This window comes from Camelus bactrianus, chromosome 4, assembly GCF_048773025.1.
Source record: "Camelus bactrianus isolate YW-2024 breed Bactrian camel chromosome 4, ASM4877302v1, whole genome shotgun sequence".
In the NCBI taxonomy this organism is placed as follows: domain Eukaryota; kingdom Metazoa; phylum Chordata; class Mammalia; order Artiodactyla; family Camelidae; genus Camelus; species Camelus bactrianus.
Window position 1 is genome coordinate 22,076,513 of NC_133542.1, and position 26,994 is coordinate 22,103,506.

Genomic DNA, 26,994 nt, shown 5'->3' on the forward strand with positions numbered 1-26,994 from the left:
TAAATATATACACACACATTTAAGATTGATAACTTTTCCATTATTGAAAATAATTTGAGGTGGATTAATATAATTAACACAAATATAAAGACAACTGATTTAAGATTTTTAAAACTCTGAGGATGGAGAACAGAATAAAAATCCTGTTGATTCTAGGCATCTGGAATGTGTGAACTATTACAGTAGAATGGGGACTTCATCTCTGAGTGTTCTGACAAATCAGACAAAAATACAAAGGTGCTCAATATATATATATTCCTCTTGGGCCAATAATACCAAGTATGCAGTTCATGTAAAAAGAAAAAACTTTTGCTGAAACTAAGTTTGAGGATAAGTTTATTACATGAGTTCTTTCTACGTCATAATATATAAGCATTCAGTTTTACTTTGGCACTATGTACTTGCCTGTTACCTCCCGGAAGCAACTATCTTTTACTATTATTTGTCTTTTCAAAGGCATATATAATGAATATCTCAACAGTATGGCATAAAAATAAATGTCTAATACTTATATCTAAGTTAATCTAAGTAACGAGAATGATCGCAAGGCACGTGGGGCAAGTTGCCTCATTTCCTGACAGTCCTCTAGTAAAGGTGTGTCTAACAGATCACTGATATTTATACAGTGTTTAGATTTGAAGAAACATTTATTTTTTCACTCCCTCTTAACAGTTGCCTTGCTCCCTACATTGTCCTATTGTAATCAAACCCTCCACTTTCAAAACATCAATTCTAACAGCCTCCTCTCAACACTCAAGCTTCATTTCAACTTCTTAACATCCCTTCATCCCCTGATGCCATAAAACGCCTCTGGGTCTGGCGAACAGATTATTTCTGTACTTCTTATACCTTTCATTTGTTATGTTGTTTTAAATTATCACTCCTTGCCATCAGAACATTCTGTCCTTTGCAATTCACTTCACCTCTGTAAATGAAGATCCCTATCTTTTGATTTCTTCCTACTCCTCCAAAATGTCTCCTTTACCAAAAAACTTAGCAAATGTTAGACTCTCGCTTGTCCATCCATCCCTCCCAGAGACTGGTGCAATTCTGTTCACTCTTCTGCAAGTAAGTGGGGTCAAATAAGCATAGCAATGGAGAATAAGAAAGAGATAGTGCGTGAAAGAGGTTGTAGAGAGCTAAACAAACAAAAAAAAAATCATGGACATTCGCTACTGAATAACTTTCAGTAGATGAACAATGAATTCCAAAACATGCAAGGACTGACTCACTTTTTGACACATCCCTTTATGTTACAATTTTAGACCAACTCTAAGAAGCCATTTTGTTTCCCTCCTATATACTTTGCCTGAAATAAATGAAAGATGATGGTTCCTGGCATGGTCCCCAATTTTTAAAGAGGAAAATAGCATCATTTTGCCACCTATTTTGATTTTATCGAAACAATCCTTTATTAACATAGCTAGATATGAATATTAACACTACAGTGAACTGTATGAGTTTTAGAGTATGAGTTTTAGAGCTAGAATACCAAAGGTCAAATCCTGCATTTCCACTTACTAGCTGCGCAACTTTGGGCAAGTTACTTAGCTATTCTGTGTCCTACATTCCTCATCCATAAAATAAGTTTAATAATATTATTGAACCCTTACTGATATGACAAGACTAAATGAGTCAACACCCTACAGTGCTTAGGGTCAGTGCTTGATACATGGTCAACACGGTTATTAGCTGTTAGAAATCATCACTTTTTAACTTTATACTACAGAATTGTATATCGAATATAAAAATTGCATATCTCATTCCTTCAATTAATCCTATTTTTATTTCTACACTTCAGTGGAAATAATTCACAATGAACATTTCCTGGAACACGTTCTTTACTTTTGCTGCAAGCTAGTCATTCAATCAAAGTTTACTTGATACAGCAGTTAACCATCCTAACTATAAATCATTTTCTACTCCTTTGGTCACAGTAGACTTTTTAACAGGGCTGTGAGTTCTGCTGACACAGAATCAGTACTCCTTTAAGCATCTGGTATCATTCTTCTTTTTTTTTTTCAGTTCTTTTCATTGACATGAGTTTTAATGATGCTGTGCTTTTTATTTAATTGACATATAATATTGTGTAAGTTTAAGGTGTACAATGTACAATCTGAAACACTTCTATACTGCAAAACAATTACCACTGTAGCATTAGCTAACATCTCTATCAAGTCACATAATTATTACTTCTCTTTTTGTGGTGAGAACATTTGAGACCTAGTCTCTCAGCAAGGTTGAAGTGTGTAATACAGTATTGTTCATGCATTTTGGAAGGAAAGTTTCCTAGAAATCCCATTTCTATGAATGGGATTTTGATTATTTGAAAAAGAAAACATAATAAAAAGTTAAGAAAAACAAATATATATGCATTTGCCCTCTGATATTTTAAATATATGTTACATGTACATAATATGTATTATATGTATTTAATATTATAGGAAAGTTCACCAAAGCCATAGTTTTTTAAATCATATATACTTACAGACTGCTTAAATTCATTTAATTGCATTTGGAGACCCTGGGCTTTGTCAAGCTCCTTTTTCATTTCATTCACATTTCGTCTGAATTCCGTGACCTCCAAGCGCAGTGAGCGGCGCTCCACTTCTGCTGCGTGCAGTCTTTGTGTAAATGCAAATATTTGCTTCTGTAATGATGTGGTGCTTTTCTATTGTTAAACAAGAGCAATTTTACAAGTCACTACAGATTTACTAGTAAATCCATAACAATGACCATTTTACCAAATTAAACATAACTTAGGTTATACAGAGAACAATACCAGCTATCACTAAAACTTATAAGTGAAAGCTTTATTTTTTATGTGAGCGATAATTTGGCTTATATGAAATAGACAACTGAAGAAAAGATGTAATGTAGATGGCTAGAAAATGGGATAGTTGTTTATGTCTCACACAATTCTGCTGCAGTATACTTGTATAGAACAGTAAACTCAGAACTCATGTCAGAACTTTTGTTATTTTGATATTTTGGACACTTATTTGGAGGTACTTTTATTTACTGTATTAAATGATTACATGAAATCTAAAGTAAATATACATACACTCGTGTACAACTAATTGAAACTACAAATAAGTCTAATTCAGAATTAAATTTACAAGTCATAAAATCCTTATTTAATGAAACTGCATACATACCAAAATGGGCACATGACCAGGCAGACCATATTTCAGGGCCAGTGTGTTGACTTTATGAAGTCCACGGGCCAGCCTCTGAACCAGGGAATCTTTTTCTACATATGTAATACTCCTATTGCTGTGCAAAGGTACACTGTCCATTGCCAGACTAATTTTATCCATGAGTTTTGCAAAAGAATTCTTGGCTGCCCCTATAAGTAAATGTCCACAAATTCTGGAATTTGGATCTTCAAAGAAAAAGAAAAAAAGACACAGAAAAATGTGAATTGTCTCTTGTTCGTTTCACAACACTGCCAATCACAACAGGGTGAAAATATTTTCTCAATTATGTAACTCCCATTCACCTGTAGTAATTCATTCAAAAAGTTCCCCTTCTATATCAATTTTCATTATGCAGAAAATAGGCCACCCACTAAATAATGTATCTAAAGAAAATCTGCATGTATTTACAGTATGTCATTCACACTTAACACTATGACACTAAAATTCATCATCACTCTTTTCTTTGTTTTAAAACCTAACGAATTCATTTTCTACTTACAACTACTGAAGCTTGTTACCTTAATGTCATACTATTTATATTCTCAGACAAGAAAATATAATTTCCCTTATTCCAAGGCAATTAAAATTTTACAACTACAATTACTCATTTCCCCACAGGATTTTGGTAATCATCCCTCTCATATAATGGACTTAAGGTCCCAGCATATCCAACGTGGCCTGCTCACTGCTAGATTCATCAGGTCTGTAATTAATAATTGTGTTTAATGTTGATAAATAAAATTGTCAGTGCTCTTTCTACTAATTGGTATTCCAGATAATGGTTAATAGGTTTATTTATGCCTTAATAAAAGTCATGTAATTTAGTTTTCCCTCTGCTAGGCAGGTCTTAATCTGTCATTACTTGTCTTACGATACTATCCGGGTAAAATGACAAGCATGGAGAGACTGTTTAAATTCAGTAATATAGGAGTCTATATTTCAAGAGCTACTGCTATTGGAATTAAGTTAAATCTTGTCTTTACATTAGAAGCACAAAAAGCATATCTGTCTAGTTTTATCCAATAGAAAAATGTTTTATAATTCTAAGAACACATATGGTTCAACACTGAAAAGCAACACTGACTGACAAAGTGATCAGTGGTTTTCTAAGTCATAAAGGATCATCTCACAAAAGCCCTGTGTTCAGAAATTTGAGCCTTGTTTTGTTTCTTTTATTCTTCAATGTATAGAAGGAAAGATTAATTTTTTTAATTGACACAACAGTCATAGAATTTGAAAACCACATTGCTTAGAAGTTATACATAAACTAGAAATTGTTAATTGGATAAAAGCATAATATCTTCCATATAGAATTGACTTCTTTCATTAATTGATGCTGCGACTTCTAAGAATATAAGTAAAATAAGTTTAATTCTATATGCCTCTCACAAATATGTTCTCTGAGAATCCCATGAACAGAAGGCATACAAAGTATAATTAAAATGCACAGGTCCTTTCTTAACAATCAGACTCCTTAATAAATCTTGAATGAAAAGGAAGTTAGTAGCTTTTTATAGAATCAACATATAATGCAGAACACTGAGTAAAGAGTTACTAAAGTACAGGATGCATTTAATATGTTGAATAAATGAACAAGTAGTAAAATTTATTTACTTATCTATAATATTTAATATAATGCATCATTCCAATGTCTATATATGTACTCCCCGTTTCTCCAACCAGCTTGCAACTCCTTGACTATGTCTTTTTTCATCTTAGTTAACTCTTTTTATCTTCACTGTGCAGCCTAGAATATATATGGGTATTTTTACATGTTTTTTGGACTAATTGTATTTCTTTTTACTTCTGTAGCAGCTCCAACAATGCTGAATACAAGAATGCATTCAATAACACCAAGAGAAATTAGTTAACATTAACTTTTATGGTATGTCGAAAATTATTCTTTTTAAACAAACAAGATAAAAGCTTATTGTTTTAAGATATTTTCAGGAATATAAAATTAATAAAATTTTCACATATAAAGAGACTTTAGAAGCAAAAATCAACTTTAATTAAATTTTAAATAGTGGTTTATTATATCACAGAAATGTGTCATGTAGACACTAACCACTCTGAAAGGTGAAATGAAGTGGCAATATAATTTCACAAGGCATTCTTCTGAATTTTTAAGAAGTGGGAAAGAAGCATACACTGAGTTCCTGACTGCCACACTAAGTGAATTACAGAAAGAGTACTAAATAATTTATGCTTTGATGAGTAAGAAGTGATATGATATACTTCACATTATACAGTACAGAGTGCAATTAATTCAATATTAAATGAAGAAACAAAAAAAATCCTCTAGTGACATAGTTGTAGAATTACTTGTACAATGGTACGGAAATAAGAGAAAAAATAAGGTCACTAAAATTCCTCATGTCTAAACTTGTCTAGACTGTTTAAAATGTTTGACTTGTTACATTTAACAAATTCTTGTTTGTGTTAAACACATTTGTTAATCACTTTTCCCTATTTAGTAGCATGTGTCTTTCAAGAAAGAAGAGGACTTTGTTCTGCAGTTACTTTTTCCAGTAGAAGGGGCAATATTGCACATCTGAGGTTAAAGTCTTCAAAACAAATTCATAAATAACTGTTTCTACCAGCAGTTCCAAACCTGTGGACTACAGATCTTGGGGCGGGGGGAGGGAAGGCTGAAAAGTTATTATAAGAGTTCCACCACTTTCAATTGCAGTAACCATTGCCATTTGATCTTTATTTATCCCTAAAAGAATACAGCATGAATAATATATGCTGATGATGTTGTATGTAATAAAACTAAAAGTCCTTCAAAACATTGCAGAAGTCAGCTGCTACTAAAAATAAAACTATTGTGTGGGGAGAGCACAGTCCGCAATATGTTTTCTTATTAAAATGGAATCCTCACATTCAGAAACATTCCTTTAATGAAAAAAGGGAATAATAATTATTTAATATGTATGTAAATATGTAATTATTTAATTTAATAATAATGTTAGTCATGAGTATAATAATAATGAATACTGTAAATAATAATGTTAGAAGTGTTAATCATGAGTAATGTTAACTACATTAAATTTGACTCAGTTCTAGGCAGTTTGGAACATTTTTCTCAACCTTGAAATCTCCATCTCCCTTGCCATCTCCCCCACATCCTGTGCTTAATATTTTTCCAATCTATTCAATTTTCTCTATGATCATGGCCTTAACTCACCTATCACTCTTGCAAGAGTCTGCCTACTTTCCTCCAGTCATTCCCCTCTTCAATCTATTCTCCACTGTAGAAAAAGTGACTTCTAAAACACAAATAGGATCTTGTCACGGCATCTGTGTTTACGACTCTCTTTGAAGTTTATGACACCTCAATGACACTCTTCAGGTCTAGGAATAAATTTCAATCTCCTTAAAACATGACTCATGTTATAATCTGATCCCTGCTTACTTTTCCAAGAACATCTTTCACTATTATCCCTTTTATATACAACTCCCTTCAAGGGGCCCAAACACATCACAATCTTAGAGCATTCCTCTGAGCAGAAATAGTGCTTGTGTGTTCAAATAGCTAATAATTTGGGAAATATCAATTGGTTTTTTAAACTTGGTAGCCAATCATTAAGATATGATTCAAAGCAGTGTTCTATCTAAAAACAAAACAAAACAAAACAGCCCAAAATACTGTTTTTAAAAAGTAATGAGAGAATGTCTTACCATATTTTAAAACACCAAGATATACTCATGAAAAGAGCAGCATGACACTGGTACTAGAATAGATAAGAAGACTAACGGAATAGACTGGAGAGACAGGGAACAAATCCAAGTATGTATAATAATTTAATATATACTAAATGGTATATCTTAATTCAGTAGGTAAAAGATGGATGACTGAATTTAAAAGTGTTGGGACTAGCTGGTCATCGGTACACAAATAAATCTTATTAATTTCTTCACCACTTCTCCAAACATTATCCCAGATAAATCCAAAATCTAATGTAGAAATCAAAACTACTAGACCAAAATATGAGCAACACAATCTGAAGTAAGGCTAGCCTTTCTAAGTAAATCACCAAAAGTAAAACCATAATGTAAATGACCAATAATTTTAATTATATAAAAATACACTAAATTAAAATACAAACTGGAAAAATTATTTACATTAAATATGAAAAAGTGCTAATATGTGTGATACACAAGGAGTTCTTGTAATTCCATAAGAAACAAACACACGTCCCCATATATGAATGTAATGAGATAGTTTGTAAAATACTAATGAGTGTAGAACCACTGAAAAGATATGGAACCTAACAATAGAAAAGGCAAATAAAGAATAATATAGTTTACTTTGCCTTTCAAATCAATGAAGATGAAAAAGACTGCCAACACTTCATGTGTCAAAGACAATATGAGGAAACCAGAAATCTCAGTACTGTTCATAGGAATGTAACGTAAAGCAGCTTTTTTTTATGAAAGGCAGATTGGCAATACTTTCCAAATATAAATTGTGCAAAGTCGCTTCTCAGGAATTTAGCCAAGGAAATAGCTGTACAAGTGTAAAATGATTTTATGTACAACCTATTAATTACAGCATAGTTTATTACAGCATTGCTTAAAATAGCAAAAAAAAAGAGAAAGAAAGAGAAAAAAGAAAGAAAAGAAAAGAAAAATGTCAATACCGTCAATAGGGAATTCTCAGAGCAAACTATAGTCCACAGAGTGGAACAGTATGTGACCAAACACAATAAATGACACACACCTGCCTTACTGACATGGAAAGACGTGTATTACCCGGTGAGGAGAATGAAAATATCATGAGGCATGACTGTATGATTCCCTAATATAAAACTGGGTGTGTCTGTTTGTACACATGTTTTTTACACATGTCTGGGAGATTTGTAGAAATCATCAAAGTGTTAAGAATGATTGGGGATGGCCTTTTGGGCGGTTTTTATTTCTTCTGTGCAGGTTTCTGTACTGTGTGAGGTTTTTACACCAAGCACAAGCGCTTTTACAGAAATAACAAAACTATTTTAAAAAGCACTGTGCAAATGCCTTTCCTCATTCATTCATTAAACAGCTAGCTGTAGAGCAACTCATGGGGATAAAGGCACAGCTAGGCACCTTATAACACCTATAACACTAATTAAGAATCAATAGCTCTTGTTTCTATCAGTATTATTTATCAATAATACTATAGACATAAATGCCTAATAACAGGACCAGCCCAAAACATCCTGACTTAGACAAGTGATTATTCGGGGGAGGAATTATCTAAAGCAAGGGTTCTTGGTCATTTTTGTCCTATGAACACTTTTGGTAGCCTGGGATCCCCTTCTCAGAATAATACTTCCAAATGCATGAGTCAAAATACATAGGATTACAAAGGAAGCAAATTTTACTGAAATGTAGTTACCAAACTATTTTAATTATAAATGTATTAAGTGTAAAACAATACATTTTAAATACAGACTAAAATTAATTTTTCTAAAGGCATGGCATGGTGAAACTTGTTGCTTAATGAAACTAATAGCATTAAACTAGGAGGTTATCTTTACTAAGGTATCATACATGTCATGTTGAACATCAAATTTTTTTTATAGTTAAAAGTGATGAAGATCCTTATTCATGAATATATACTGCTGCAAATGTAATTAAAGCTTCACTTTACAAGGTAGAGGTAAGCTTCTCTCAAAAAAATACCCGAATTCTCCAAGGCTTTTAAATTCACAACCTACTGTGGAAAGTTTTTTTGTTCAAAAGTCAGTCAGTTCATCTTTGGCTAGGTCAACCTATTCAATACAATTTACATCAGAAAGAATCTGAATCTACGGTTCAAATTTGAGGTTATGAAGATAGAAGGAAATTTAGTGACTCTTTTGAAAGGGTTCTGAAGTGTTTCCAGGTGCCTGCAGGTTGCTCTCTCAAAGAAATAACAGAGCATTTTGTATTTAGGGAATACTGAAAAACAACCCAGACATGAAGAACTCAAGAGCTCAGCTGGATGAATGAACAACTACCAGGTGCAGAGTTGTCCTGATACTTGGCCAGTTACATTGCACATGTGTACACAGAAGACTGATCACACACCATGTATGTGATCAGTCTCATGATGACTGATCAGTAAAGATGAGCATAAACTGTATCTAGAGACAGCTGTAACAACTATATTACAATATGAAAAATCAACGATCTCTATTAGTAACAAAATCACCATGCCATTGATACTACCTTGGTCTGTCATCACCATTCCTAACTGAAGGAAATGTCAAAGTTCACTAATGATTAATGAAACAAGATGTAATTTTTTTCCATCCAAGTCCACAGACCCACCCTGCACCCCCCTCCAAATTCTATCCATGGACCTTTTTGGGAATGGTTCTGTGAACTCCAAATTTAGAGACCCCTTTTCGAAGGAATATACTGCTGAATCATAAATCTATACCCTTGAGCCTCTACTTCTGTGCCAACTTAAATAATAAGAAACCTGCCTACCTGGACTACTCCACTTAGAGAACTATAACAGAATATGTTCTCAGTTTTCACTGAAGATGTATATAAGTAATGCTCACAAGAAAAAAACTTCCACATCTTCTATGAAGTAGCTTTTAAAGATATAAACTGTGATGTTATTCAATATTTCCAATATGATAGTCCATGTAATAAATTCCTCTTAAGGTCTGGTAGCAAAAAAACAGTTTGCTCCATATAATTGGAGACATTAAGAGAGCATCTCACTTCTGGGCAACAAGAAAAAGCTCGGCTTAGCTAAGTTACAGGTTTATTAATGAGGGTACAGGGAAGTGAGAATGTACAAATAAGTGAAAATCAGATCAAGAAGGGTCTTGTATACTAGCTGAAGAGTTGACTCATAAAGGAAGAAATGAGGAACGATGCTGCTGCTGATACAAAGACCTGTGACAGACTAAGCACTGCCCATATGCAATAACTCCTTTAAACCCTCACAACAGCTAGTAAGATGGTACAATTATTATAGCCATTTAAAGTAAGTGAGAAAAAAGAATAATGAAAAATGGTATACAGAATGACCCAGTAACATTGAAATACACACAAAACAACTTGAAAGACGTACACACAAATATTAATCATACTCGGATAGGGAGATTATAAAAGCTACCTTATAGTTTACAATGTAAGCTGCCACAGTTTTTTTTCTGGAACAAGGTGGGGGTTGTAATTATTTTTAAATACACATGCATTATTTTAGTATAGATTTGAGAGGAATTTTTTCCTTCTGTTCTTTTACAAATTCCTGAAAAAATAATTATATTGATTTATTAGATAATATCTGGATAACCAACCAAACCTTCTAAGAAAAAGAGTCTTCAGGCTCTTAAAAGTTTGACAAACTACCTACAAGTTGCAAAATATGTTAAAGTTTCAAATACATTTCTTAGAATAATTTTGATTTTGTATATTACTTTAACAAATAAATATATCCTATGAAATTTCTGACACTGGAATTTTACACAGTCATGAACACTTCCAAGGATAACTTATCCATTGAAAAATTGTTCTTAAAATGATGGGCAAGTAAATTTTAATTAGAAAATCAAAATAGCTGTTCACCATAAAATTCTTTCAAATTTTTATATGCTTGAAAATTCTCAGAATAAAGTGTTTGAAAAAAATATGGTAAAATGCAAAAATAATAATTTTTAAAGTTACAAGATAAAAGAACATTTAACAAGTTAAATGTGGCTTCCCCCAAAACAGACACTAGTAGCTCAAGTACCAAAATGATTCATAGTCCGATTGCACTTGTTTCAATTTCAGATACGAGTGAAATTATGTGAATAACAGAACTCTCTAAATTACTTCTTCTTCTTAACAACTTCTTGTTAAAATGCAGATTCTGGGCAAGTAGCTCTGGAGTGGAGTCTGAGATCATTAATGCCATGCTGCTGGTCCACAACCACACTTGGAGTAGCAAGTCTCTTTTTACTATTTATGAGGATTCAACAAAGCCTTAAAGTTTTAAACTATACACCAACAACTACTTATTAATACAAATATCTTTACTTTCTGCTTTGAATTTCCTAATATGAAACTTCTCTGTCACGCCAAATACAAACTAGATTTCTGAGTTTTGCCATAAAGAGTTGCTATGACCTCTACAGAGTTAAGTCAAAGTATACAGTGAAAGACAGTTCTGAGTAGTAGGAGCAAGGGCATGTATATTTGGGTCATCTATCTTCTAGATAATTAAGACTCAATTATAACTGAAACGGGTAAATGTGTAACAAAACGTATGTACATTCTATTCGTAACCATCTACTCCTACACTGTTCAGAAGTATTTCAAAGCAAACCAGCACATTTGTTGCCATCTTGAGAAATTTAGTCTGAACCAGTAATATGAGAATGTCGAGCTATCTATAGAGTTCTTTAGTCCATTCCCACAATGATTGATATCCCAGCCCTTCGGTGAAAGTAACATTCTCCCCTGTTTGAGGTAAATGATCTCTTGCAGGCACACCATTTGGATACCTGGAAGAGGTAATTTATCTCAAGTGGGCAAACACTTTAATGAAAGCAAGAAGGTTGCCACCTGTCCAGTATTTATAGAGGCAATATAGAAACTGGGGTCTTTGCCCACTGCCTGGAAATATATCGTCAAAGTTTAAGAAGGCAGTAGGGGAAACTACCTTTAGCAACCATCTCAATTTCCTAGCAGTGAATTTAAGATAATACTATTGAACTTCCAGTTTCATGAAAAAGTATAAAGTAATACAGAGGTTCCACTGAGATACCAACAGATAAAAAAAGAGAGAGAAAACAGTATTTATTGGGCAATTACACATACAAGGCACTTGGCTAAGAAAGTTACACTTACTTCAAATCACCCTATGAGCTAGCAACTTCTCTTAGCCAAATTTTACAGATAAACGATACTGAGGCTGAAAAAGGAACTGATTTTCCCAATGTCGCACACATAATAAGCTGTAAAACTCATATTCAAATCTAGAGTCCTGGTTCTTAATCCATATTCCACTATGTATCCAGCATGTTTCATTTTCTCTCCTAGACAATTTTAAAATTTTATCTCCTAAATAGTATGTGTACAATTCAGAACTTATTCTAAAAAGATAAGAACCTAATTTTTAAAGAGTAACACTGATTTTTTTTTTAACCTTGGAACAACGATAATAGGAGAAGCAACAGCTACTATTTAATATATTAAAAGCTACTACTTGGTATTGGCATACATGTACAAGTTTTCCTGGAGCTAAAGAGAAAAGTGACAATGATGCTATCAGTATGTAGTCCTGACATGTAACATGATTTAAATTTTCAACAAGTTCTTCAAAAAGAAAAAGAAACAGAAAGAAAGAACAGAGAACAAACACAATTCTAAGCAATACTCTTTCAATTCAGAATTTTCAGATTTCCTAAATAGACTTTCCAAGATTTTGCCATTTCAGTTTCCCACATGGCTGAAAGAATTAAGATACTGCTCATAGTATTAGATGATTCAAGGGACAAGGAATTAATTACAAATCAAAGCTGAACTGATATTCTTGATACCTGTCTTATGATGAGAACATCCTATTGTTAATTGGTTAAATAGAATGCCCAACTGATAAATATTACCCCGACACTATAATCATTCTGTAGAAGAATATTAACAGAAATAGAGAAAAATTCTCAAAAAGTATGTTTTTTAAGAACACTATAGTTATGACAGTATATCATAAGCAAAGAACAGCATCACTTTCGAGATATTCTTGTTGAAAATGATTAAGCTAAATCTGATCATGAGGAAACATCAAACAAATCAAAATTAAAGGGTATTCTACAAATAATGGGTCTGTAATCTTTAAGGTCATGATGGCCAAGGAAAGACTGAGGAACTCTCTCACACTGAGGAAGACTAAAGAAATATGAATAAATGCACACATAATTCTAAACCAGATCCTCTTTCTAAAAAAGACATGGTTGGGACAACGAGGGGAAATTAAATGAAATCTGAATTAAACATACCGTGCTGGTTTCCTGATGTTGGCTGTTACACTCTGGTGATACAGAAGAATGCCCTTTGTTTGAAATATACATTAAAATACTAGGGAGTGATGGTGCATCACGTGAGCAACTTGCTCTCAAATCATTCAGCAAAAAGAATTCTCTGTTGTGCACTTGCAACTTTTCCCTAAGTTCGAGGTTATTTCTAAATAATTTTTAAATGAAGATATTAAACAGTATGTAGCCTATGATATCATTGATATCATTTGTTATTCTGTTAGTGGATGGATGCATGCGTGGAAGGAGGAGAGAAGGAAGGTAGAGCGGGAGACAGGGAGGTAAGGAGGAAAGAAGGAAGGGAGGAGGGGTAGGTGAATGGATAGAGAGGGAGAAAGAGGAATAAAACAATTGGAGGAACACATAAGAAAATACAAAAATGTTAACAGTAACTATCCCTACGTGATAGGAAAACAACTTTGTTTTTGTTATTGCTGTTCTCTGATTTATTTTTTCCCAAGTTTTCTGAATTGACCAGTTTTCTTTTTATAACAGAGGCAGTAAAAATGCAAGTAATTAAAAAAACAAACTGATTCTTCTCTACTGCAGATGTCGATTAACTGATTCAATCCATCCACGCACTCTTCCTTCTCTCTTGCCAGTCTCCAGGTAGCCAATCTAAGGATAACCATGTAATCCAGTTTGGGCCAATGAAACAACAGAAAAAGCCTGCTGGGGAGGCTTTTTGGAAAGCTTTTGCCTTCCTAATATAAAGGGATATATTCAGCAGCAACAGGACTTCACATTTTTAACAGCTTTCTTGAGATATAGTTCACACACAACACAATTTACCCATTTAAAGTATACAAGTCAATGGTTTAATATACTCAGAATTATGCAACCATCACCACATGCAATTTTGTAAAAATTTAATCACCCTCAAAAAGAAACTCCATATCTATTAGCAGCCACTTCCCATAACACCCAACTCCCTCACAGCCTTAGGCAACCCCTTATGTACTTTCTGTCTCTAGATTTGCCTAATCTGGATATTTCAAGTAAATGGAGTCATACGACATGTGATCTTCTGTGACTAGCTTCTTTAACATAGCATAATGTTTTAAAGGTTCATCCATGTTGCAGCAAGTATCATTCCTTTCTATGGCCCAAAAATATTTTATAATTTGGATATCTGTCCATTATCCATTCATCAGTTGATGGACGTTTGGGTTTCCAGTTCTTGACTATCATGCATTATACTGCAAAGAACATTAATGCACAAGTTTTTTTTTAATGTGTATTTATTTATTTTTATTTGAGGAAATTGAACCCAGGACCTCATACATGCTAAGCATGCATTTTTACCACTGAGCTAAATCCCCTCCCCCAACCAATCCTTTTTTTTTTTTTTTTTTTTGATAGACTTTACTTCTTTAGAGCAGTTTCAGATTTACAGCAGAATTGAGCAGAAAATACAGAGTTCCTACACAGTCCTCCCCACCCACACATATATACTCCCCTACCCTCAACATCCCTCATCAGTGTGGCATATTTGGTACAATCGATGAACCAACATGGGCACATTATTATCAACCAAAGTCCATAGTTTACATTAGGGTTTATTCTTGATGTTGTACATTCTACAGGTTTGACAAGTGCATAATGACATGTAGCCACCACTATAGTATCATACAGAATAATTTCATTGCCCCTGTGCTCCATCTATTCATTCCTCCCTCTCTCACTCTCCCCAAACCCCTGGAAACCACAATCTTTTTATTGTTTCTATAGCTTTGCCTTTTCCAGAAGTCATTTGGTTGGAATCGTACAGTTTGTAGCCTTTTCAGACTGGCTTCTTTCATTTAGTAATATGTCTTTTAAGTTTCTTCTATGTCTTTCATGGCTTGATAGGTCTTTTTTTTTTTACTGCACACATATTTTTTAATTTACATACATGTACTGTTCATTGTTTCTAAGAATGTTTAGAGCTTTAGCTTTTTAAACTTACATAGTTATCAAAGGAATAAAGCCAACTGCAAAATAAGAATTAATTCAAAAAGATACATACACCCTGCTATTAAAAGCAACATTATTTATAATTGCCAAGATATAGAAGCACCCTAAGTGCACATCAATAGTTGAATAGATAATGGAGATGCAGTATATATATGTGTGTGTGTGTATATATATATAATATATACACACACACACACACACTGGAATACAACTCACCCATAAAAAGAAGGATATTTTGCCCTTTGTGGCCCTTCATTTCTTTTTTTTTTTTTCACTTCAAAAACCAGAATTTTATAACTGGCAGAGACATTTCCATTCATCAAAAACAACAAAACAACTAGAAATATACTTAACCAAGGAGGTTACCTATACTCTGAAAACCAAAAGGACACAAAGAAATGGGAAGATTTCTTGTGCTCTTGGATTGGAAGAATCAACACTATCAAAATGGCCAAACTACCCAAAGCAATCCATAGATCCAACCCAACCCCTGTCAAAATACTCATGACATTCCTTACAGAACTAGAACAATTCCAAAATGTATAAGGAACCACAAAAGACCCCGAACAGCCAAAGCAATCTTTTGTAGCTCTCTTTTTTTCCCTCTTTCTTCTTTTTGTTCTCTTTTCTTATGGTTTGATGACTAGAGAAGGTCCTTTAACATTTGTTGTAAAGCTGGTTTGGTGGTGCTGAAATCTAGCTTTTGTTTATCTGTGAAGCTTTTGATTTCTCCATCAAGTCTGAACAAGAGCCTAGCAGGATAGAGTATTCTTGGTTGTAAGTTTCCCCCTTGCATCACTTTAAATACATCATGCCACTCCCTTCTGGCCTGTAGAATTTCTGCTAAAAAATCAGCTGATAACCTTATGGGAGTTCCCTTGTATGTTATTCGTTGCTTTTCTCTTGCTAATTTTAATATTTTCTCCTTATCCTTAATTGTTGTCAATTTGATGACTATGTGCCTTGGTGTGTTCCTCTTTGGGCTGATACTGTGTGGTACTCTCTGTGCTTCCAGGACTTGGGTTGACTATTTCCTTTCCCAAGTTGGGGAAGTTTTTGCTTATTATCTCTCCAAAAATCTTCTCAGGTCCTTTCTCTCTCTCTTCTCTTTCTGGGACCCCTATAATGTGAATATTAGGGCACTTCATGTTATCCCAGAGTTCTCTTAAACCATCCTCATTCCTTTTTTATTCTTTTTTCTTTTTTCTATTCTGAAGAAGTGATTTCCACTAATCTGTCTTCTAGCCCACTGATCTGTTCTTCTGCCTCATTTAGTCTATTCTTGGTTCCTTCTAGTGTATTGTTCATTTCAGTGATTTTATTCTTCAGCTCTGTTTAGACATTCTTTGTGTTTTCCAACTCTTTGCTAAATTCACTCTGTGCATCTATACTCCTCTTGAGTCCCCGAACATCTTGGCCATCATTACTTTAAACTCTTTCTCAGACAAATTACCTATCTCCTCATCACTTATTTCTTCTTCTGGGATTTTATCTTGTGCCTTGGCCTGGGAGATATTCCTTTGCTGCCTCATATCGTCTATCTTTCTATGTGTTTGTGGATTCCTTCCACAGGTTTTGGGACTATTGTTTTCTTATTTCTAGTATCTGCCCCTGGTGGATGAAGCAGGTTTCCTGTCAGGAGGAGCCAGAGCCTGCCCACTGCTGGGTGAAGCTTGGTCCTGGACCTCTGGTGGGTAGGGCTGTGTCTAGAGGCCTTTGTGGCTTAGGAAGTCTGATGATGGGTGGGGCTATGTTCCCACCCTGTATATTTTTGGCCTGAGACTTCCCTACAGGCTGTGGGTGGGCTAGGTCTTGGTGCTAATGATCCAATCAGGACGTCAGCCTCCAGGAAAGCTCGTAGATTAACACTCCCAGAATGTCCGCCACCAGCTTTTATGTCCCCTAAGTGAGCCACAATTGTCCCCCACGTCCCCAGGAGACCCTCCAAATCCAGCAGGCAGGTCTGGCCCAGGTTCCTACGAAATCACTGCCTCTGCCCTTGGACCTGGTGCACGTGAGTTTCCGTGTTCGCTTCTCAAGTGAATGGTGTCTCCGTTTCCCTCAGTCCCGTGGGGCTCCCAAAGCCAAGCTCCTCTGGCCTTCAAAACCCAATGCCCTGACCGGAGCTGGGAAGCCTGACATGGTGCTGTGGGAGGGCCTCTGCGACTTAACAAATCTTCAGCCTGTGGGTTGCCCACCCGGGGGGTATTGGGCCCAATTATATCGCGAGCACGTCCCTCCTACCATCCTGCTGTGGTTCCTTCTTTATGTTTTCAGTTGCAGAAGATCTTTTTTGCTAGGTTCCAGTTTTTTTCAATGGTTGTTTAGAATTTAGTTGTGGTTTCATTGTAGTCGTGAGGAGAGGCAAGCTCGTGGTCCTACCACTCTGCCATGTTGACTGGAACTCCCATGTACAAGTTTTTGTATGCATGTATGTTTCCATTTCTCTTGGATATGTACAAAGGAGGGGAATTGCTGTCTCATATGATAATTCTATTTCTAATACTTCGGGGAACTGCCAGACTTTTCCAAAGCAGCTGTATCATTTTTCATTCTCACTAGCAATGTGCCTCACATTTTGTCCTTCCCAACTCCTTCCTGCACAAATACAATCCTGATGCCTGAAAGTAGAGTAGCCACTTCAAAACTAGGAGGCACAAACATGAAGCCGCTAAGGATGGCTAGGCAGAAAGACACAGTCTGAGTTTCTACCTACCTCCAAACTTCCTATCATTTAGGAGGAAAAAACCTTATATAATTAACCTACTTTAAGTGGGGATCTTCTATTAGTCATAAAGGAAGCAAACTGTGATGCCCCCAAACATACAATGCATTATATTCAGAGGAAGAAATTTCTTCTTGATTTTTATATGTATACTATTTTATAACAAAACTGTTTTAAAAAGTCAGAACTATGTATGATGTGTAAATCATCTTGAAATTTTAAGATAAACTGGTGTATTTTGATTTATTCTAAATTTTTATCAAATCTCTTCATTATTATTTAGTTAATACAATAATTCTTAATAATGATCAATATTTGAACTAGGAAAAGTAAGTAAAGTAGTAAACAAAGACATTCTAAGCACTTTACAAATTAACTCATTTAGTTCTCCAAACAACTCTGAGATAGGTAATACTTACAATTCCCATTTTACAAATAAACTGGGGTAGAAAAAGTTTAACTTGCCCATGTCACAGAACCAGTATTCAAAGTCAGGCAGAATATCTGCTTAACCATATGTTGCTTCATTCAGTCACCTACATTGCCTCCACAGTACAGCACTTCCGCAATTTTAAAACAGAAAATAACTAGTAGTCTAAAGTGTATACAGGAAAACATGTATGCAATCACATTTATTAATGCTATATGCTACTTTCATGGTGAGATGGGTGGTAAGGGTTAGGGTTAGAGTTTTTTTTAACAGCCACTATATAGCAGGTACTGTACAAAATGTTGAACAAACATTATCTCATTAAATCCTCATAACAACCAGAAAGGTGATAGATACTATCTTCACTTCTAGGTAAACAGTGTGAGGCCCAGTAAAGTTAAGTAATTTGCCCAATTTCACACAACTAATAACTAGCAATGTTGGATACAAAATCAAATCTGCCTTGTTCAAAGTGAATGCTCTTTCTACTATATAATAATGAATACCTATTGAGGTTTTCCATACACTTAAATTATAGACTCCACATGACTATATAAGCTGTTATGCTTTACATTTATTACCCTTACTATTATCTGTTGAGAATCACTCATATACTTTGAAAATATTTTCCCATCTTCTTTGCTAAAATATCCAAAATTTCTACTACTAGGATAGACTTAAAATCAAAACACATTACCTGGAAAAGACAATATATTAACTCTTCATCATGTTTTGAAAAAATTATTCGATAAGCCCAGCTTAGCCAAGTCATTACTGCAGAAAGTCCACACGGATCATTTTTGTACTAGTTCAGTAATAATTATCTATCTGCCTGAACCACATCCTTTCCAATACTCTTCAGGACTTTGATACATCAATTATTTTCCCCTTGTAAGCAACAACCATTTTCTCTTCTCTTAAGTAGTGTTCCTCATCCAACAACATTTAAAGCCTTCCCTACAATCAAGTCGTTCTGAACTTGTTTCCTCAAGCTAGAGGCACGACAGGTTCTAACATCAACAGCAGCTTTGTTCCTGGAGGTAGGCAAGCACTCAAAAACACCACTCTTGGTCTCTCTACTATTTGACAGGTCTTATCTACATGTATTTTCACCTGAATAAGGTCCTGAATAAGAATTTTGTCAGTATTTTAACTTAAAATACTGGTCCTGAATAAGAATTTTGTCAGTATTTTAACTTAAAAATATTACAAGGAGCTACCTTTAGAAAATGTGCTCAGGAGAAATCGCCTCCTACTTCTATAAATCTTCCACAATCTGACTCCATGCCAATGACCTACCCTTTCCTTTATTATTTCTCAATATGGTTATAATAGAAAAAACATTTTATCTAGAGGCCAGGCCTGATACACATGGATTTACATTCTCGCCTCTTTAATGTCCCTTCTTCCCATTCTATGCTTATTCTCATGTCTGCATCTCTGCTTAAGCTATGCCCCGCACCTGAATGCCAACTCTCCTCTCTTACTTACTATCATTCTAGGCCAAACTAGATCACCAGTTCCTCCCTGAAGCCTTCCCAGTACTCACAAACCCACATTAGCTGCACCTTCTATGGATTAAAATCTGTTCTTCCTCATCCAATCCTTGATTTCATTCTGCCTAAAGCTGTTCATGAGTTGTCGCTCTTACTCTCACAACCATTGTGTATGTTTTTCAGAGGGCCAGATCAAGTCACATTTTTATCTCCTAAAGTATACAGCACACTGATAAGGGAAAAATGTATTAAATAAGGTAATAATATAAACAAGATTACAGCTTAAGAAACCAATCTACTTTTAGGTCTACATACCTAGAAAGTATATGACTAACACAAATCATCTGCTTACTAAACCAAATGCAAAAACTTACTAAGTTCTGTCAAGAATGTAAAGTTTTGCTTTGAAGTTACAAAACCAACATTCTTAAAATACATTTACTTAGACTTTTGTTTCAGACTCCAAATCCAGTATGTTGGCATTTTGCCAATACACTAAAGCTGCATATTCCTTACCAACATCAATGGCCACAATCTAAAAACAATCTTTGAATCATAAGTTTCATACTACAAGAGCCTAGGTTAAGATATATATTTATTTAGCAGAATTGTCGAAAGAATTACATCTCAACTTATCATTTCATTAATACTTAGAATAGTTCATTATGCAGGCAGGTATTAACAAGTCCATTATATTTTTTACTATTAATGTGTCTGAAATGACCATAATTAGTCCAACGACATAGCTTAACCAGTAGGTAACTGTATGTTATTCTTTTAGCATAGAGAAATTAGTTTTCATTGTACCTTTCGCACAAACATGTCACACAATTATGAGTCATGAAAAAAATAAATGAATTTTAGACCTTTGGAAATTATCGATTATAGGTGGTTTCATACCTACTATTCAAATTAACTCTATTTAAAATTAAACAGAAAAAATAAAAACACATCACCACTGAGAGAGAAAATTTTTCTACTGATCTAGTTATTACTTAAATTTCTAAAGTTTATAGCCAGAAACAGAAGACTGAAACATTTGAAAGAACATGGCCAGTATTACCTAATAAAAAAGCTAATGATGAGCTTTCTATAGGAAAATCAGATCACAAAGGAAAATAAAAAGGTGGATATATTCACCAAGAAATGTCATTTAATTTCCCCATAAATGAAGACAAAATTATCCATCAAAATTTACATTAATACACTACATTACTAAATGTAGATTTAGCAATCTCTCTATACCTGAATAAAAGAAAGATAAGAACAAATACATTTTCTTCCCTGAAGGTTTATTAGAATTTATACCATAAACCATTTCTGGACATTTGCTTTTTAAATGTATTTTGTAAGGATATAAAAGAGGGAACCATACCTGTTTTACTAATAGCTTCCTGTAACTCAGCCATAGAACTGATTATTGCAGCAAGAAGGTCAGAACTGGTGAGCCAGCTGAGAGCTTGCAAACAACGTAACTGCTCTTTTTGATGTTCTGCAAAAATAGAAAAAATCCATTATGTGATGCTACAAAAATTAATTAAAATCCATATTTAAAATTCACAGCAATATTTAGCTATTTAAGAAGTAGATCAAAACTTACACGCAGAACTTCACCTAGTGTGAAAGTCTACAAGAAATATTAGATTTTATTGACTTTAATTAATTAATGTATATAGCTAATGGTTAACTGATAACAAATAGAGAGAAAAGGTAATCTTTGGCTCTACTCATATTACTTGTTTGCTTTTTAAAGTTAAAAATTGAAATTATTGTTTCCTCAGAATAGTCAAGCGTTTAAAAAAGTGTTAGCTGGAAAATTTACATTTGTCTCATTTTCATTCAATTCTTCAATAGATTTTTAACTCTGATCACTTTATACTAATTCAAAGAAAGCAAAAATAAATTATACTGCTAATTAATTTTAAATAGGGTAGAGTTTCTGGATTGACTTACTAGAAAAACCACTTGTATAAGCTCTTCAATTTACTGTGAAAAGAGCATTCAAATATAATAAAGCTAGATGAAGTTGAAATTATACGTATTTGCTACCTTTATATTTTAATGTTTACAACAAAAAAAATCAAAACCTAATTTATACATAGATAACACATTTATTCATACACACAAACATATCTACACATATAAGGGACTATGCTACATGATTTGACATGTGAAATGAATTTTTAAAGTTTCTGCATAATGGCCAAACGTATTCACTTTTATGTCACTTACAGTCAACTTAGATTTTAAGAAGCACAATTTATCTTACTTGGAAATTTATGCTTGTCTTTGGGCTCTCCCGTACATACTAACATGCCTATGCCTTCTTTGAAACTCTCCATCCAGGTAAAAAGAGAGGCACATGATTGGCCCAATGTCTTGAATCTGTTTGCTGCCAAAATTGCAATAACACCTTTCCGGAACACACGTATCAATCCTTTGAAGGGTTTTTTCTTCATCTTGGCTTCCTCTTGCTTCTTTTCCTCTACAGTTGACAAAGCCTGGGCTAGAGTTCTAACTTCCAATTTGAACAACTCAAAGGTGTTGACCTGCTCCTGGAGGAAGTCTCTCTGTGTAGATAAGGCACATGATCGGCTATAGAGAGGATATAAGGCACCAGACATCAATGCACAGGCCGCCAACAAGGATGTTTGTTCCCTTTTAGTCTGTGATAACAAGTTTTTGAAGTGTGAATTTTCAAGAACCAACTGCTCATGTGACTTCTCCATATGGTTCAATTTTTCCATATTTTTTTCAGCAATTTCTTGAAATTTCTATAAGAGAAGTCAAATAATATGTTTGATCATGAAACAAATAGGCATTTATTACCTCCTCTTTAACAAAAGAAAACAAATTTCTGCCAACAACTATTTCTTTTTCTTCAAAAGATCTGTGTTCTAAAATATCCAAAAATATGTATGTAATAGACAACAGTAAGCCAAACACCTTAGATTTAAATGTGCATGGTGATTTTAAATCTTCTTATATAGAAACTTTACATAGAGTATATAAATTTTAAAATACTTCAGAAATTCCCTGTGTACTTATGCATAAATATACAAGTTTATTAGAAAATGAAAATTTCTCTTCTTCCATTCCTCAGTAACTTTTATTTCCTACTTTTCAACAGAACTCACACCACCAACAGAGGCTTTCCTACATGTAAAAAGGCTTACTTTAACTTTTTGTCAAAAGAGCAAACGGGTTAAATAAATAACACAACACGTAGCACCCGACTGTCTGACATAATTAGATGATAAGAGACTGATTATCAGAGCATACTCTTGTACTTTGGTTTCTTTCTTCTTCCCCAAGATAGAAGGCTGTACAAAGTACAGCTCCAGCACTGAGAGGATATACTAAGAGTGAGTGGGGCCTCAGCAGCTGTCTGGTCCTTTTCTCCTCATCAAAGTGCTTATAATCCAAAAGTTAATTTGCAACACAAAGAAATTTTAACTGCAGGCAACTGATTTTAATCACTAGCAAATAAACCAACTCTCTATGAAATTTTATGCCTAATCATTAAGGAATTGCTGAAATAAGAGTAAATTTTCGAATATAACATATTCCAATTTCTTTTACTGACTCATTTATCATTCAATAAACATTTATTGATTACTCACTAAATTCCATGTGCTAGGAAAACAGACAGGTAAATCAATTATTGTGGTATAATGCTATGATGGAGCTATGCTAGGTTGCCAGAGGTACACAAAAGGGCATTTTTGACATTGACAGCTTTTGGAGGAAGATGGTAAAGGACAAGTGGTAATAGACGTATAATAGAAAGAACAACAACAACAACAAAAACCTCAACTCCACCATCAAGCAGGCTAGCCAATAGCTATCCTTATAGTAATTTAATCTAACCTTTTACAATGCATGGTGATTTAACAGCTTTAGTTGGATCTTTACTCAACCAAATAAGCTGCCCTGACTTGGTCATGGACTTCTTTCTTTTTAAAACAAGCCAAGGGATTTCCATTTGAATTAGGGGGTCAGTCAGAGACAAAGAAAAATCATGCTCTGTACATGTATGATAAAGTGAAGTGCTGTCTTCATTATGAGACAATCCTTTTGAGGGCATTAAAGAAAATATTTCTCTTTGTATTATTGGTTCAGACCACACTCCATCTGAAATTTAATGTTGGTCTTTGGGACAGGTTTATGGTGAGCATGTATCTGATTCAAGAGTTACCTACAAATAACTAAAAGAATCAAATGCATTTCTAACGTTTACATTGGCAGGAAGACCTCAAAGGTGATCAGACTTAGAAAAAAATCACACAAACTCCTGAATACTCTGCAAGATTTGGATGTCAAAACCTACCACGAACAGTGTTGACAGGCAGTGGCCAAAAGGATTCAAACTTGTCAAAATATCTGGCTGAAGAAAGTAACCCCTGGACTAAAACCAGTTCTGAGGCTAGAGGATGACGTTCCCAAAGGTGCACAGCAAGTGGAAGTGGGCACTCAGAGGTATAGTCTTGAGTACAAAAGAGTAAAGGAAGTATACAAGGGGCCACTCTCTGATGATTCAACTTCTTGAATGCTTTCTCTTGGACCAGGTTGGGGGTAGGGGTAGATTTTGGATTTAGACATGGTTTTAAATGTTTCTCTACTGTACTTTAATTCCCTTTATTTTCTCCAACTCTGATCCAGCCATACCTGTAGTGATACTGTGAGAAATAAAGAAATGGGGAAATAAGGGAATTGTAGCTTACCCCTAACTACATCCCCACTGATGGCCAAGTTCTGTCAACAGTACTCTATCAATAGGACTGTATTCCATATAAAGACCACGAATAAAGGAAGAATGTCCCACTGGGAGCAGCTGAAAGAAGCAAGAAACTCTGAGAGCACTAGCCAAGTGGATGGCTTGGAAGCAGAAGTGCAACAACCATTAAGAAAAGGGAAACTGACATGAGTTGCAGCTAGGAAAAGCAGGAAGACTAGCATATGGCCAAGTAGGAGTCAGAAAACAGAAACCTGTTCTAAGGAAGTACAAATACTTGAAAAGGAAAATGATGGAAATTTGAGAAGTATGTAGATAATAAATGATTAAGCTAAAGAATTTAAACTTTACCCAGAAAGGTATGAGAAACCATAAAATCCTGGGACAGTCGCTAAGCTTTAGAAAAGTGGATGGGAGAATTGGCAACATTAATAAAGACTCCCTGGGGTAGCAGTAGGGTTGCAGGGAGTAGAAGGAGCAAATGGAAATTACAATGTTTAATTCCATATTTTCTCCAAAATCAATCCCACCAATTCATTTGAGGGAAAAAAAAAGGGAAATTACAGAAAGTCTAGGATAAAACAGACACACTGGTCATAGCTAAGTAGTGGAAATAAAATAAACTTAATCGAGATCTAGGTGAATGCCTATTTATGTTTTTACAGATCTCAAAGTCTAAGGCAGAAGTAGATTTTCAACAAAAATTACTTTTTTTGATTAAAAAAAACCTGTAAAAAGATGTATTTGCTAATGGTATTTTAAATGTTTCCCAAAAATTCAGTCATTGGTCAAAATCAAATGGACTGTGGAAACAGATATAAAAGTAAAGTAAATCTATTGCAAGAAAAATATTTAATTTTAGTGCATGATAAATCTCAAATTTCTCTACTGTATATGGCTGGTCTATTTCCACAGAGCCTTAGGTTTAAGTTAAAGCATTTTAGAGAGGCAGCCAGAAACAGATAGTCCTGAGATGAAGATAACAGAGTAATTAAAACATGGCTAGAAATGGATAAAAATCAAGAATATATTACCAAAAATCCTCTACGTCTTTCTATATAGAGAAAAACAGGAACACACTGTAATTTTTAGAAAAGAGAACTGAGATTCTGGACTTAACAAAGCCAATTTTCATTTTAGGCTACCTAGCAGAAGCAGTAGTGATGTAACAAAGCAATTTTTAAAGATCCTCACATCATTTTATGGTCCCCAAATTTTGATTTGTGCTGATTAATTACTACCACTATGAATGATTTCAAGAGACTTGTCATATATATTTGTATTGTAAAAAAGAGGTGCTATTCATGAATTGCTATAAGAATAAATAAAAGACTAAGAATATACATGAGGTGGTAAATTCTACCAAACAGTCAAAGAAAATTTAATACCTATTGTGCTCAAAATCTTCCAGAAATTTGAAAAGAAGAGAATACTTCCCAACTTATTTTATAAGGTCAACATTACCCTGATACCAAAACCAAATAAGCACAAGGCAAAAAAAGAAAATTATAGGCCAGTATCTCAGATGAACACAAATGCAAAAATCCTCAACAAAATATTAGCAAACCAAATACAACAAGACATTAAAAGGATCATACACCATGACCAAGTGGGATTTATTCCAGGGATGCAAGGATAGTACATCATCTGCAAATCAATCAACACAATATATACCACCTTAACAAAATGAAGGATAAATATCATATGATCATCTCAACAGATGCAGAAAAAGCATTTGACAAGATTCACCACCTATTTATGATAAAAGCTCACAATAAATTGTGTATAGAAATGTACCTTAACATAATAAAAGCTATTTATGACAAACTCACTACTCAATGGTGAAAAACTACAGTCTACCCTTATAAGATCAGGAACAAAATAAGGATGCTCGCTCTCACCATTCTTATCCAATATGATATTGGAAGTCCTAGCCAGAGTAATTAGGCAAGAAAAAGAAAAGACAACCAAATTGAAAAAGAAGAAGTTTAACTGACACTATTTGCAGATGACATGACTTTATATATAGGAAAACCTAAAGACACCACCAAAAAAAAAAAAAAAAAAAGCCTACTAGAAATAATAAACTAATACAATAAAGTTGCAGGGTACAAAATCAATATACAAAAATCTTTTGTGCATTTCTATACACTAATAACAAACTAGCAGAAAGTGAAATCAAGAGGAAAAAATCCCATTTACAATTGCAACAAAAATAATAAAATATCTAGGAACAAATTTAACCAAAGAGGTGAAAGACCTGTATACTGAAAACTGTAAGACACTATTGAAAAAAACTGAAGATAACACAAAGAAACAGAAAGATATTCCATGCTCATAGAATGGGAAGAATTAACACTGTTAAAATGTCCATATTACCTAAAGCAATCTACAGATCCAATGTAAGCCCTAACAAAATCTCACAGATATTTTTCACAAAAACTG

At 34.2% G+C, this 26,994-nt stretch overlaps 1 protein-coding gene across 13 annotated transcripts in view; it reads right to left on the reverse strand.

Moving 5' to 3' along the window:
• CCDC171 (coiled-coil domain containing 171) overlaps nucleotides 1-26,994 on the reverse strand; it is a 388,533-nt gene that overhangs the window by 239,260 nt on the left and 122,279 nt on the right. For all 13 annotated transcript variants that reach the window (XM_074361538.1, XM_074361540.1, XM_074361545.1 and 10 more), the window contains 4 exons: nucleotides 22,084-22,588; nucleotides 21,190-21,306; nucleotides 3,159-3,385; nucleotides 2,489-2,671 (listed from right to left, as the gene is read on the reverse strand). In XM_074361538.1, coding sequence (XP_074217639.1) covers nucleotides 2,489-2,671; nucleotides 3,159-3,385; nucleotides 21,190-21,306; nucleotides 22,084-22,588 — 1,032 coding nt within the window. The remainder of the gene's footprint in view (nucleotides 1-2,488; nucleotides 2,672-3,158; nucleotides 3,386-21,189; nucleotides 21,307-22,083; nucleotides 22,589-26,994) is intronic.